This window comes from Hyperolius riggenbachi, chromosome 8 (genome assembly GCF_040937935.1).
Source record: "Hyperolius riggenbachi isolate aHypRig1 chromosome 8, aHypRig1.pri, whole genome shotgun sequence".
Taxonomy (NCBI): domain Eukaryota; kingdom Metazoa; phylum Chordata; class Amphibia; order Anura; family Hyperoliidae; genus Hyperolius; species Hyperolius riggenbachi.
Window position 1 is genome coordinate 241449676 of NC_090653.1, and position 16140 is coordinate 241465815.

The 16140-nt window shown below is 42.9% G+C and overlaps 1 protein-coding gene across 14 annotated transcripts in view; it reads left to right on the forward strand.

Annotated features, from left to right (window-relative positions):
* Nucleotides 1–16140, forward strand: part of DNM1 (dynamin 1) — a 231507-nt gene that overhangs the window by 184409 nt on the left and 30958 nt on the right. For 12 of the 14 annotated variants that reach the window (XM_068248443.1, XM_068248447.1, XM_068248442.1 and 9 more), the window contains 3 exons: nt 4657–4827; nt 6060–6301; nt 10007–10222. In XM_068248443.1, the coding sequence (XP_068104544.1) occupies nt 4657–4827; nt 6060–6301; nt 10007–10222 (629 nt within the window). Of the gene's footprint in view, nt 1–4656; nt 4828–6059; nt 6302–10006; nt 10223–14314; nt 14361–16140 lie in introns of all 14 variants that reach the window. The other 2 variants (XM_068248454.1, XM_068248455.1) reach the window with 1 other exon arrangement.

Consider the following 16140-nt stretch of genomic DNA (forward strand, 5'->3'; position numbering starts at 1 on the left):
TGGAGATAAAAAATAAATAAATAAATAAGTGCAACAAATAAATCTAAATAGAATAAGGTAGCAAAAACTATTTTGCACCAATGTATATGAAAAATGTGATAGCATTGGTTGTCTATCTTCCAGGTTCAGATCCTGATCAAATTAATCTAAACTACTAAGCTCACTACTAGATATAGCCAATAAGAACCTAATAATTCCAGATTGCATGATTTAGTGAAAATTGTGTACAACTTCGGATTGATATAAAGATGTTTTGTACAATATCACCTTGCAGTCTCTTCCTCTGAGCTGCCATTTTGTTGTGGCCATTGATCATTCCCTACTAGACTTCAGTGTGCTCATTTCCTGTTTCATTATATACAAGCAAGGCCTGAGGATTCCTCCTTAACCACTAACTCTGGTGTTTTTCTATTTTGTCCCCTTTTGTGTGTTTTATTTTATTCTATTGTGGCTCAATCTGACCTGAAAGGACAAGGATAAAGTAAGTGGTGTAATCAGCTCCAGGAGAGTTCTGACGCTCTTTCCTGCTTCTTTAATGACCTCACTTTCCTTTCTGCTTCCCCCATGAGTGGCCCCTGTGGCCCTAGCTGGATATTTCAAAGGGGGATACTGACTTCCCTCGTCGTCCTCATCATTTTTTTTATCCTCAGTTTCGTCTGTCTCCAAGTCTGGTCAGAGCTTTTAATTTGGGGTCTCTCCCCCTTTTCTCTCCTGGTTCTGACGTTCTCCCGAGCTCTCTCCATTAACATTCTTTTTTATTTTGCATGCCTGACACGAGATGCTGAACTGAAACAGAGCAGGTAGAACCTGAACAGTCTTCTCCATGGTCCTCAGCAGTCCCTCTAAGGTTCCTGTTGTACTTTTAAATATTCCTGTCTCCCACACATGTTCAGATGGTGACACCTTCTTAGCATGTACAGATGGCAAAATGCAGTGAGATTTTGATTGGCTGATTCAAATAATTTCACCAACAGCCATAAGAGGTTAAAGTGGTCTGAAAGTCAGCATTTCTGCTTCGCTCTAAAAGATTCCTCACAGCTTGAAAGCTACTATCCCAATTTTTTTTTAAGCAGAATATCACTGAAATGGTTAAAGAAAGCACTTTGTCCTGCTATTTATCTACAAATCTGCATCCAAACTGGAGATAACCGTATATTTGTTTGCATTCCAATGTTGATACATGTGTGTAAACACAGTGTAACAAGTGAAAAGGAGATCTCTGTGAAGCTCTCTGTGCTTCAAGCACACAAACATCTCAGAACAGCTAATTAGAAGATGTTAATATGTAATAAAAAGCAGTTTAAATAAAATGCAACGGCAGGTTTCATGGCAAGATAAACTACACTTTCGAAACTTGTAATTTGTAAACAGACAATATTACTTATGCACTAAAGCAAATATGATAACTGTATGAGTAATAAAAAGTAGGAAAACACATTTTTATTGAATGTTATGTCGGAGTTTCAGACCACTTTAAAGCCCAACTACATCTAAAATTACTTTTGAATAAAGTGGAAGATTACAAACTTTTTAGTGTTTGTATTGTTGTCATTTCAGAAAATAAACATCATATCATGTCCAGAGGGAAGTAGATAAATCTCCAGTCTGGACAAAGACAAATAAATATATTTTTGTAGAAGTGAGAAGAGACAGCTTATCCCTTATTTTTACTGCTGGCTCTCACTTCTTTCCATGGTGACACCATGGGCTCAGAGTCAAGGACACTGTGTCACAGAGAAAGGAAAGGAGAGGAGATCTCTCCAATGGAGGCACAAAGTAAGAAACTGACAGAGGTTCATGTTGTAGTTCATCCACTCTGTCCAAATCTTAAAATAAAGGTTTTGACTAGAGTTGGGTTTAAATGTTCTGCTTAATGTCAACCTGTCAGTTACATGACCAACATAATGGTACTAGCACTATGTGAGGACCTTGTAGTGTCCACCAATACCTGCAAAAGTCTTGATGTCAGCTTCTATATTTCTGGTTCGCTAGGTATACTCTATACAAGAGCCTATTCCCTCCTGCTGATAAGACTCACCCAAATGTCAAGCATCCAATACCTCCACATTCGTTGCCAATTGATATTCTGGCTGGGACTGGTAAAAACTGAGAAAGACTAAACTTAGATAAAAATCAAGAATGTTAATTATATTACTTTGCAGGGTCGGATTTTCCTTAAAGGAGTTATCAGGCTTTTTTAATAAAAAGAAGTGCTACTTACCCTATTTCGTCCAGCCTCAAGCTTCCAGCATGTCCCTCCTGCGTCAGCCGTTCGCCGCCGTGCCTACCGATCCCCGGCGATGACGCGATGCGGTGCTGTCAATCACTGCCACGTGGTTCGGAGCATACTGTGCAGGCGCAGGTCGGCCTGACTTCATCGCCGGGGGCCGGGAGGCAGTGACCCTGAACTGCTGACGGCGGAGCTGCGGCGAGGGACATGCTGGGAGCTTGGGGCTGGACGAAGCCCCGGGTAAGTATTACTTATTTTCATTAAAAAAGCTTGATAACTCCTTTAAAGCATTGTAGGCACGTGCGTACAGGCGCCTTAAGTGGGAGAGACCCCTCCTCAGGTCACTGACCTCAGGATCTTACAGTCTAATCCCTGCCTTATATCACTGACCTCAGGCACTTACACCCTAATCCTTGTCTCATGACACTAAGGATGATATGAGACAGTGATTAGAGTGTATGATTCTAAGGAAAGTTAGTGACATAAGGTAGGGATAAGAGTTCAGAATATTATTATTTGCCTGTTTACAGGGGCGGAGTTTAGGGCACCAGAACGCCTGTGCCTACAGTTGTAAATCCGGCCATGTTCTTATGCATGTACAACCCCCTGTTCAAACAATTTGTGACGCTGTGTACATTTTTTTCAAAAACCTGAGTGAAATAATTTGCAAAACATTTATACCCTGTATTTAGACCTGGTCCACACTAGGTCCGGAAACATATCCGTGGCTGCGTTTTTCAAACCTGATGAAAAACGGAGTCCCGGATACTAATGTTCAAAATAGCAGCCAGCCTCACCCAAGTAAAAAACGGATCCGTCTGCGTTTGCGGGGACCCGTTTTCAAAACCTGAACGGAAGGTCCGGATCTGCTGCATTTTCACGCAACGGATCAGGACCACGGATACACGCAGGGGTAGTGAAAAGCAATAAGAAAACGCATCTCCAGCTCCACAGACAAAAAACTGATGTGAAAACGGATAGCCTGAGCTTTATGATTGGCCCAAAAAAATACTCCCACTCCTTCCTAATGATGAAGACGTTTTCTGTCAGGGAAAAACTGAACGGAAACTGATGCAAAACTGATGCACTTTCATCAGTTTGCAGTACGGTGGGTACTTCCCCTAATCTTCCCCTGATCCGGACTGCAGTGTCCGTCCTGCAACTGTGTCTAGTGTGGACCTAGCCTTACCGGTAGTTTAAAATATTCCAAAGACAACATGTCAAATGCCGAAACTGATAAATTGTATTCTTTTATGAAGAATATATGCCCCTTCATATGTGAATCTAGCAACATACCACAGAAAAGTTGTTATGGGGCAACAAAAAAAAATTAAAATGCTATTTTATCATAAAAAACACCTAGGTGGAACATCTCACAACTAAGTCGGATCAGAGGCAACCAGTCATTGGGTATAAAGAGTGCACCCCAGGAAGGCGGAGTCTCCAAAGAAGAGATGGAGAGGAGCGCACTGCTCTGTGAAACACTGTGCAGCCAAATATGATAAAACTATCAGATTAATGTTCCATGGTGTAAAACTGTAGAGTTCAGGCACTTCATTTACAGTAAAGATTTGTGTACTACTTAAAAGCACCATTTTTACCATAGGAGACTCAAGCCCTGGCTGGGATTCGAACTGGCACCAGCGCTGCAAGGCAGGAGTGCTAATCACAACACCACTGTGCTGCTTAATAGACTTCACAGATAAAGGTTTTCGAAATGTTCATGTGTCAATTCCAGTGATTTCCATTTGCCCCCTGAAGGCCATTTAGTAGTTGCTTTCAGCCATATCCCTTACATACAGATACTTCTTCATATGTAAGGCTTCATAGACAGCAGTCTTATCCTTAGTGGGTACTTTGTGAAATTAGACCTGTTTTACTTCAAGGCCCTAGTGGCTGGAAAGTATAATGGTTACGGGCTCTGCCTCTGACACAGGAGACCTGGGTTAAAATCTTGGCTCTGCCTGTTCAGTGAGCCTGCACCTATTCAGTAAGGAGTTTCTTGGGCAAGTCTCCTTAAAGCTGCTACTGCCTACTGAGTGCGCTCTAGTGGCTGCCTCGCAAGCGCTTTGGGTCCGACAGGAGAAAGGCGCTATACAAATACTGCTTTTTTTATTTTTATAGATAATGGGTTGGGATCTAGATACCAGTATGTCTACTCTTCTTCAGTTTGGTCATGATTGTTGAGACTGGCCCACAGTTACAGGGTTGCCTCAGTTTTTAATTTGCAAATCAAAATCTTACAGCAGACCTAACCCTCCAATTGATGTAGTGAACAACATGGAAGAATACCTATTGCTCAGTTGTGCCCTGGCTGTTTCGGTTCAATATCAGTAACAGACTATGCCATGGACGCAGTCACGAAGGACTCTACTGACCTCCATCCTAAGCTTTGCTTCTCTCCTTGTGTTTCTCTTGCTTTACAGTCTAGTGAGTCTGAGGAGAATGGATCTGACAACTTTATGCACTCCATGGACCCTCAGCTGGAAAGGCAAGTGGAGACCATCCGTAATTTGGTGGATTCATACATGGGTATAGTCAACAAGACCGTGCGGGACCTGATGCCCAAAACCATCATGCATCTCATGATCAACAATGTAAGTCTTTTTATAAGTGTCCTCCTGTACAGGCTGTATATATTCTCAGTTTTTAACTAGTTCACCCCACAGGCTATTTTACTCTTACCACCAAGAGCCATTTTCTCTTTTTCAGCGCTCCTCCTATTCATTTGGCCATAACTTTATCACTGCTTATCACACATAAATGATCTATATCTACTTGTATTTAGTAATTACTTTATTTTCTATGAATTTTAAGGGGAAAACCAAGGAAAAAATGCACTATTTCTTCAATTCTATCCTCAATATTTATAAAATAAACAATGCTTCTATAGATAAAACCCACAATTTGTATTTGCCCTTTTGTCTCAGCTGTCACAACATTTAAACTATGTTCCTAGTACAATGTATGGCAACAATATATTATTTGGAAATTTAAGTGTATCTTTTTATTTTTTTGTACGGGGGGGGGGGGGGGGGAGGGGGGATTAAAGGGACCCTGAGCAGTAAAAATAAACGAAATTGGTACTTCCCTGGGTCTTTCTCCAGTCCACCGTAGGTTGCGAGGTCCCCCAGAGTCGCCGGCTGCTGCGCGTCAAAAAACATCGGCCGGCGTGACAGTACTGCACATGCGCAGTTAAACCCCGCATGCACAGTACTGTCACGCCGGCCTACATGATGACGTGCAGTGGCCGGCGTGATGATGAAGAGCGTCACCGTTAAGGAAGTGGGGGCCCGATGTGGTATGCCGCGGAGGGACCGGGAGAAGAGCCAGGAGGACACCCGACCTACGGTGGGCTGGAGAAAGCCCCAGCTAAGTACCAATTTAATTTCTTTTTACTGCCCAGGTCACTTTAAGTGGTCTACACTGTCATGGGTTAAAAGATTATGATGTCCACACTTGTTTTTATGATCCTTGCGAGATGGCCCTCAGGATGTGAGGGTCACAAGGGGCTGCCAAGCTGTGAATAAAAATTTTTGCTGGGGGCCTCATGATTTATAGTTTTGCCCCTGTTGCCAAGCACAGGAAGTGATGTAAAAATGTGTCCATTGGGGACACGGGGTGCAACAGTAGTAATGTTGGAAAGTATTACTAACATCTGTGACATTTTAGTCTTGTCTTTGCCACCGCTGAGAAGATGATCACTTGACAAAGTCACTGAGAAGCGAAACCAAGTGGAAGGTTCCTCAGTGGTGGTTACAGACAACCAGACGTATTCCATCAGTTTGGTTAAAAGAGTTCCTTATCTGTTCTGTGCTTTCTTTTCTAGACAAAAGAGTTCATCCATTCTGAACTCCTGGCCCACCTGTATTCCTGCGGTGACCAGAACACACTGATGGAGGAGTCAGCAGAGCAGGCACAACACAGGGACGAGATGTTGCGCATGTATCACGCGCTGAAAGAAGCCTTAAATATTATCGGAGACATCAACACCACCACCATCACCGTCCCTATGCCGCCTCCTGTGGATGACTCTTGGCTGCAGGTCCAGAGTGTACCAACAGGACGCAGGTGAGCAACCTGGATGTGATCTCAGGACAACCAACCATAAAAGTGGCCATGCACAGGTGGATTTCGAATGATCTTTAAAGGGGCCCATGAACTATCCAATATCCCAAAAGATCGACCATCCAATGCAATTGTAGGGGACAAAATTACAAGCAATATGATTAAAAGAATAGTTCTGACACCCAGATCAATAGAACAACTTTTTGTCGTTATTTAATGGTACCAGATGGGCATTAATGGGCGCCTTTAGAAAGATCACTTTTCAGAATGATTATATTTGCTTTGCAAAAAAACGGCCACTTAGCAGAAAAAGCTAAAGACAAAAAAAGAAAAGAACAATCAGTCATTTTGCATCGCTCTCAACTGATTTTATTTGATTATACACCATCTACACCAGCCTGTTTGTATAGAAATATAATCATTTTGTAGGCAGTACTTTGCAGTTAATATCGTTTCTTAAGCCTTGTGCACATGTACTCATTGGGAGTCTATCCCTCGGGCTGAGGCTATACAGATGTATCGCTACCTTCTAGGCAGACGTGTTCTGTTGCTTTGCAGAGGGGAGGAAGGCCGACAGAGTAACACAGAGCAGGAGGGTGAGTGAGGAGAACAATGCCCTTGACTGAGTGCTAGGTAGATCACTGGCCATTGTGCCAAGGGGAATTAGGGGCTGCTGTACTGAAACATCCCACATACAGTACCAATACAGGAAGTACAGGACATATTGCTTGCTAGGCAGTTGGAAAAAGCCGTTATTTCCCACAATGCAATGAGGCTCACAGACAAGAAACATTCAGGACCAGGGTCCTGACTTCACACTGTGGGAGGGGTTTCACCACAATATCAGCCATACAGACCCCCCTGATGACAAAAGGTAAAGATTTCTCGTTGGAAAGAGGGTATCAGCTACTGATTATAATGAAGTTTAATCCTGTGTTGAAGTTCCTCTTTAAAACCACCAAAAGGTAGAAAGCGGGGGCAGCCTTAGTACATAATGGTTATAAGGTAATAGTAGCTACCAGTGATCCAGACTACGTTTTAGGGGATAATAATCTGTGAGGATATTGAGATAGGTTAAATAGAAATTATGCTACACAGCAATAAGTCTAAACACAGTTAATAACAGGGATCCATGTGAAATAGCTTAGACAAAAGTGCTCACTAGAATCAGTACTGAATGCAACTTAACTCAGAAAAGTGCAAGTGCAAAACTACTACTAAACAGCCTAGGGTAGCCAGCTGAGTAGGGCCAAGGCTACTGCCTGTGAAGCACCAGGACATGAGTTCAACTCCCGGATCTCAAAAAAAACCAACAGCATAGGTCTCTAATGGCAACATTCCATAGAAAAACAAACACCAAAAAAATAAAAAAAAATAATAACTGACAATAACTCATGAACAGCTTCCATAAGAGTGCCAGGTAAATAATTTGTGTAAGAGATTATGTAAGTTACACAAAGTGCATATCCTATGCAGATCCTTGTAACAAACGCCTCATCGCCCAAATTAGGAAATGCGGATACTCTCAACAGGCAAATAAATAAAGTCAATTATAAAGCCAAGAAATATTGGAAGAGTAGAAAGAACAAGGCCTTGTTTAGAAACGGTGAGTGCGCCCGTAACACACGTCAGGCATTGGGGTGTCGACAGCCAGGCCCTGTGACTCTTCTTGCATGTAAGCATCATCCCCTTTATTTATTATGAACGAAGTTCTTTTCTCATTTTACTCTCTTGGTCTATTTACTACTCCATAGCAACAGAACCCGTTGTTAGCCTACATACTAGCAATGGGTCTGTACAGCACTCGTCCCCAAAGTGTCGTCTGAAGGGTCGAATCTCAATACTTGTGGGTGACAGGCTCATACATGTGTACAAGGCATATGACCAAAGATTATATTTAGTATGACTTTATTTACAACAGTTTATGCCGCTAGTACCTAGAGGTTCTATTCACTAACAATAGAACCTCCAAATTCTTTGGCCTTATAAAGCCAGTGCTGTCCTTGTTCCTGTAGACTGGAAGCGTGTGGAGTAGGGCGGTATGGGCTATAAGATACAGCCAAATGCATGAATATTCAAAGTCCTACAAGCTCTGCATATAGTTCAGAAATAACACTGTATTTTAGCCATACAGGCCTTCTCAGGCTTGAATTTTGGCCAGGACACTATCTGCAAGGCGTTTGTATGTTCTCCCTGTGCTTTTTCTTGGTTTCTCGAGGGAGCTCCAATTTTATCCTACATTTCAAAATTTTACTTATAGTTTAGTTGGCTTTCCCTGAGTCTATACCTGTGTTAGGGATTTCACTAAAGATGGCCATACATCAGGCGATGTAGCGGCTTCAGTAATAATTATCGGATGCAAATTGATTCCGCTAAAAGCATTACTGATCAGCGATGCGACCAATGTGGGCCTGAAATTAGTCATTTACAACCGATCCCCCCCCCCCTCGTATTAATAATTTACCTCTCCGTCGATGTGTCCGAACTCCTCTTCCAGGTTCGCGCCCCATGTGGTTGGCGTAATGTGGTTTGCTGGCAATATGTGCGGGCAGTCACGTGGGGTGCAAACCTGGAAGAGGAATCTGGACACATTGGTGGAGAGGTAAAGTAGAAATGCTGGGGCACCTGGGTACATGTACATTGGGGGGACAGCGAGGCGGCGGATGTGGCATCACAAGGCCGATTCCCTATACATTTCATGCTGAAATCTCTTGGGAATCGGTCTGCTGGTGTATTGACAGGTAATAGATCTCTGTCCAATCATATCTAATCAGAGAGAGATCTGTCTCTTAGTCAATCAGCCCATATGATGTATGGGCACCTTAAAGTGGATCCGAGATGAACTTTTACTCATTGCATTATTGTGTTCCTTTCCTATTGTTTATAAGGCATTCCTCGAGCCAAATACTTTTTAGTTTTTGTTTGAATACTGGAATTCCCTATAAACTAAACAAGCCACGCCCACAGGTTTTCAGAGAGCCAAGGCACTTTCAGACAGTAGCAAGGGCTCATGGGAGCTCAGTCTGGGCAGGAGGAGGGGGAGGTATTACTAGCCAAAGATTTCAGAGGCAGAGGGGAGGAGGGAGGAGGAGGGGGATTAGGTTTTTTGCTCAAGATACAGATAAGCCTGCCTCTGTGTAATGTTTACAAACAACATGGCTGCTGTCATTGTATCACAGGAAGAAATAATCATATTCTATTAAAGCTGTTTGCAGCTAGATTTGCAGTGTAAACTATCTAAACTTTAGATAAGATATATAGACAAGTTACTTGTTATAGTTAGTTCATCTCAGATCCGCTTTAAGTGTCCCTCAGAGGGTCAGGACTTACAATCTACTTAACATTAAGTTAATTTATTTAACTTAACATAAACATCTAATATGTACAGAACTGCAAAAATGTCTCAGTGCTACATACATACATAATACTGTAATGATATTAAATAAAAGTAGCAAGACTAATATGATGAGAGACATGTCCCATGATGACAACAAATCTTCCTCCCTTTACTTATGTTTCTTTACAAGAGCATCTTGTAAAGCATCTTGAGAATCTAACTTGACACATTTTCTTCTGTGAGTTTCATCCAGCTTTGTAATGTGCCACCCAGAGTGAGTCCATGTGCCACCAGTGGTAGGCCTGCAATATCTTGGGAAATGGTAGTCTGTCATAGCTCAAACTGTCTTTTGATTTCTTGTTGCAATTTAGGTCTCCCACATCTAGCCCAACCCCTCAGAGGAGAGCGCCTGCCGTACCCCCAGCCAGACCTGGCTCTCGAGGACCAGCACCTGGCCCACCACCACCTGGAACCACTCTTGGAAGTGCACCACCAGTTCCCTCCAGGCCTGGAGCTTCCCCTGACCCATTTGGTCCTCCTCCCCAGATCCCCTCTAGACCTAACCGTGCCCCTCCTGGTGTCCCAAGGTAAGTTTGTCTGATCTCTGAGCAACTTCCCTAAAGGAGTAAATCTTAGCCTTGACGACTTCATCTGTATCACGATTAATAGACATTGTGAGATAAAATCGAAACGTAAAAACTTTCTTTCCTAAAGAGAAATGTGGTGATCAAATGGCCAGCAAACCCAAAATATCAAAATAACTTTTTACTGGGTCTGCTCATAGACAGACATACTTAAAGGGTCACTGAATCTAAAACATGTTTTATAAAAATAAAGTCAATTTCTTCATGGATAATGCAGTTAGCACCCTCTCAACCTTTGCAGACTGGAGTAGCTGCATACATAAAGTATAAGCTGTGCTGAAATAATTGTTTGTTAAAAAAAAGGAATGGAAATTTAAAAACATACATCCAGGCATCACATTAAAAAAAGACGATACCCTCCACCTCCACCTGTTACTGTCTGCCTATCAATGATTGATAAAGCGGTGGTAATTATCATATCACAAGACTGCTCCTGTTGCTTTCAATGGCCCTTCTTGTGGCTGTGGAGGAAAGATGGGGGAATCACAGACTAGTGATGTAATATTCCCATTAACCTCTAGAGAGCCAGAGGAGGGTGGATCCCGATCCAGTATCTGCACATTGTTGCATGGAGGTGACATCCTGGACTGATCATACAAGGCAGTAACAGGCGGAGGGTGACTGTTATATTACATATTTTGTGATGTTTGGAATTAAAATTTACAGTGGAACTCCAGGAAAAGAAATACATTTGCCTGTGGAACATAAGGTTTATATAAGATACTTACCCCAATCCTTAAACAGTGTTATACCTGGTACACACCATGCAATTTCCCGTCAGACGGGTCAAAACGATTATTTTTCCACAGGTCTGATTTCTGATCGTTTTTTTCTGATCATTTTGTATGGAAGTGATTGGAAAATTTATCAGAAATCAGATAGGACCTGCCGGAAATAATCAATTAAACCCATCTATCTGGCAGGAAATTGCATGGTGTGTACCAGGCATTAGTACACAGTCTCCCAGTTAATTGATTTGATGCAGCTCTCTGGGCCAGTTTTAAACAGTTGTGTCAGCTAAAGCCACTTTTCTTAGCTTGCACAATGGGAGGAGCAATGAGTAGAAGAAAAATATACAATGTCCTTTTTTTTGTTTACATGGTTCATTTTTTGGCACCCTCCACTTGTCACTTCAATTTAGCAGTGGCAGATAAAGAAAGCTATAGGCTGGACGTGCCGCTCTCGGTCTTTTGTTACACAGTCAAATTTATTTTTTCTTTGGACTTCCACTGTAAGAGACCATGAGTATGATATGACTGTAAAGATGTGTATTGCCTTGTTTATGAAAGGCAACTTTTGTTTTAGGTTTAGTGGTCCTTTAACTGTCTAACTGGTGTGGTTTCCTTTTACGCTTTTTTCGCTTGACCCGGGACACATTATAGTTTCAGGTGTGCTACATGCTCTCATAGTGTGTGATCAGTGGCACAATATTCCTATAAGCATGTCAGCCAACAGTGTGTGCACCACTATGGAAGCAGATAGCACTTACTGAATGCCTGTGCGCCTCATCACCTAGCTCAGACAGTGCATGCTTTCAGCCGTTCGGAATTTGCAGTTAAAGGATCAGTCCACCGAAAACTGACTTTTCAACCATAGCTAAATTTGCTGAGATGAGTCACTCACTCTCAGGAACTGCAGGGCCAAGTCTCAGTCCTCTGTTAGAAGGTCAAATAAATTAACCTGAGAGAGTTTTGCCCAGTTGTATTGACTACAACTTGTGGGCCGAGTTGGGAACAGGTTCAGAGATCACGTCTCAGTCTCTCCAACAGCCATTGGACAATACCCAGCATTCTCATAGCCAGTGGGTCTGATTATAGTTAAAAGATAGGGGTACTTAAATGACATTGGGAATACATCAGCTAAGGTTCTGTGATCAATAATAAAATTCTAATGCATTACTGATTTTACTACTTTGTAGAGATCCCTTTGTCTCTGTACTACTTACTAGCATTCTCTCCATAGAAGCTTGCATACTGTGCACAGTTTGTATACCAGATCTACTGTATACTCTGCCTCCTGTCAGCTTCCTCATGCCCCTCCCTGTGAATCCTTCTCTGCTGTCTATTTCTGAGTGAATATTTTACTTAAAACGGAACTGAATACTGCTATGAAAAAAAGAGAGAGAGACAGAGATTCACTTACATGGGACTTCTGCCAGCCTCCTGCAGCCACCCTGTGCCTGTGCAGACCTGGAACGTTCCTACGGTCCCTCCGTCCACTGCGCCAGCGCGAACCTAGCCGCATGCGTCCTTGTTCGCGCTCCAGTCGATAGGAGCTTCCTGTGCAGTTGCAGTAGAGATCTTTTCTCGTACTGCACCTGTGCAGGATGCTCTCAGCCACGGGAGCGCACACAAGGATGCGCGCGGCAGGGTCGGGCAGGTGCAGTGGCCATTGACTTGTAAGTCGGCAGAGAAGAAACGGAGTCGCTGCAGGGGATCGGAGGATCTTTTAATACCGGAGCAGGACAGGATGGCTGCCAGGTGCTGGGAGAAGCCCCGGGTAAGTGAATCTTTTTTTTTTTTTTAAAGCAATCTTCAGTTCCTCTTTAAAGGACACCTTACCCGAGGCAAAGCTACTAAAGGTAAGCACAGAGATGAGTTCATGCTGGATTCACATACCCCTGTGCATTTTCTGTTCCTTTGCTTGTCCCCCCCCCCCCCCCCCCCGATCCCTGTAATCAATCCTTGAAAAATTAATTTTTGGCAAGTCAGTTTTTTTTAAATAGAGGAGGAGGAGGCAGGCTTGTGGCAGTGTTCCCCCCTATCACCCTCCCATTCCCTCCCCAATTCACTCCCCCTGAAGGAGTCATCGGTAAATTTACAAAATAGGTGCTACTTACCCGGGGCTTCCTACAGCCCCAAGCTCCCAGCATGTCCCTCGCCGCAGCTCTGCAGTCAGCCATTCGCCGCAGCTCGCTCCCGGTCCACAGTGATGACGTCAGGCTGACCTCCAGGACTGTTCTGTGCCTGCACGAGCGGTGCTGTCAATCGCCGCCACGTGGATCGGAGCGGACTGCGCAGGCGCAGAACAGTCCTGGAGGTCGGCCTGACGTCATCGCCGGGGACCGGGCGCGAGCTGCGGCGAACGGCTGACTGCAGAGCTGCGGCGAGGGACATGCTGGGAGCTTGGGGCTGGAGGAAGCCCCGGGTAAGTAGCACTTATTTTGTAAATTTACTCTGATAACTCCTTTAAGAGGGGAATGGAAGAGAACATCACCACAAGCATGCTTCCTCTTCTTACCTGAAAATGTGACTTTAGCCAAAAGTCCCATTTTTAAAAGAGTGATTATGGGGACTGATGGGAAGAAGGAGAGGAATGAACAACGCACAGAGGTATGTGCGTTGTTCATTTTTTTCCTTCTTCCCATCAGTCCCCATAATCACTCACAGTCCCGTATAAACACACCTTTGTGCTTGGCTTTAGATTTAGGTTAATGTGTCCTTTAAACACTGTATGTGATGTGTACTCAGGTCTGATCACTGCTGTCTGCATATCCTTTTCTGTATTATGCCCAGGAAGCAGAATTAGCATTTGCAGGAACAGAATGGACAACACTCAGGACAACACAAGAGCAATAATCAGACCTGATCTACAAGTCATATGAGTAAAGCTATCACACAGGGATGCAGAGTAAAGCTTTCACACAGGGATGCAGAGATCTTACACCTGGTGTACAGTGTATATAGAATGCTGTATAGAGTTTGTAAACAACAAGGAGCCAGTGGTTCTCATATCTTTATGGGGTTCACCATAATTATTTAGGATTGTGTTATTGATCAAGAATCAGTTTGGGCTTGATTTCCTTTAGTTATACTCAAAGTACACTTACCCTTTAAGGGAGAACATACTTATGCTACAACATTGGACTGTCTGGTTCCTGAACGCAATCTGATTTGGTTATAAGACGCAGGTGGCTAATTTGACACAGTACTATTTATTTACAACTGGTGTCACTTTTAGGCGGATTGACCCTTCAATTGGTAGCAACATCAGACTCACCTTTTTTAATGATTAAGCCTCCTTTGTTTATTAAAGGAAATCGTGAAGGTGGCCACTTACTGTAGTCCCCTGATGACAGCAGGTAGGAATGGTTCACCCAAGTTACGCTCCTGTTTATTTGCTTGCAGCCTCCCTCACATTTGAATAAATGTGAATTGTCTGTCAGGATCAACATTAAAATAACACCAAATTTTAAATTTGCAGTTCACCTGCTCTCATTGGGCTTCTCACAACACAGCCACAGATGTCCAGGACACTATAACGTGATAGCAGTTAAATCGATGTAATAGCCATTTGTGTGCAGCATCATATGAGAACATTTTATGTCAGTTCTCTAAAATCCGGAAAGCTGAGGTTCCAGGTGCTATTGGGAATGTTTAGGGGGTGGGGGAGGGGATGCAAAGCTCAGATCAGGCTAGGTTTAGGGAATTGTCACACTATGTACAACTGATAGAGTTTTAGCATTACAAACAGTCAATTCGAGCTGCTTTAGATTTATTAGAACAATCATTCGTAATGCAAGTCTGGGAATTCCTAGTAAGAGAAATTTTCAACCTGGAATTATACTTTTAATCAGGTCAGGTGAAAGCTCAGCGTTAAGCTACATTTACACTTTAAATTTTATTAAACAATTGTTAATTATCTTGAATACTGTGTACAGGTGTTAGGGATAGGTTAGGAGGGTAGCTTAGTGTTAGGGATAGGTTAGGAGGGAGGTTTAGTGTTAGGGATATGTTAGGAGGGTGATTTAGTGTTAGGTCTAGGTTAGGAGGTTAGTTTGGTGCTAGGGATAGGTTAGGAGGGTAGTTAAGTGTCAGGGATAGGATAGGAGGGAGGTTTAATGTTAGGGATAGGTTAGGTGGATAGTTTAGATTTAGGGATAGGTTAGGAGGGAAGTTTTGTGATAAGTATAGGTTAGGATGAAGGTTTAGTGTTAAGGTTAGATTAGGAGGGAGGGATTAGTGTTACGGATCTATTTGGAGGGCAGTTTGGTGAAAGGCATAGGTTAGGGGTTGGTTTGGTCCTAGGGATAGATTAGGAGAGATGTTTAGTGTTTAGATTAGCTATGTAGGGATGTTTAGTGTTAGATTAGGAAGACAGCATGGTGCCAGGGATAGGCTAGGAGGATAATTTGGTGCTAGGGATATGTTAGGAGGGAGGTGTTTGAGGAAGATCAGGAGGGAGAATCAGTGTTACAGATAGTTTATGAGGGTTGTTCAGTGTTAGGGATAGGTTAAGAGGGAGGTTTAGTTTTTACGTTTGAATAGGAGGGAGTTGTAGTGTTAGGGATAGGTTAGGAGGGCTGTTTGTTGCTAAGGATAGGTTAGGAGGGGGTAGGCTAGTGTTGGATAGCTTGGGAGGGTAATTTGGTGATAGGGATAGGCTAGTGGGAAAGATTCGTTTTTTGGTTAGATGTTATGGATATATTATGAAAATTGTTTAGTGTTAGGGATATGTTAGGAAGAAGGTTTAGTGTCTGGGTTAGATTAGGATGGGGCATGGGGGTTTAGTCTTACAGATAGGTTAATAGGAAGATTTAGTGCTAGTGACAGGCTAAGATCGAGGTTTAGATTTCGGGATTGTTCAGGAGTGTTGGCTAGTGTTAGAGTAGTTTTGGGTCCTACGGTGAGGGTAGGTTGTTAGAGGACAGTTGTCACTGCTGCTACAAAGTTGTTCTTACATCACTTTTCTATTGAGTGGATCCTGGTTAACTGACAGGCTACTTGTATGTATTCTGCACAAAAATGACTCCTCTCTGTACAATGGAATGACAACCTTAGGGTTTCCTTCAGTGTGCTTATATGGCACTACATAGAGAAATGAAGGCACCATCTGCACAGGACTACTTTAATCACTAGAAG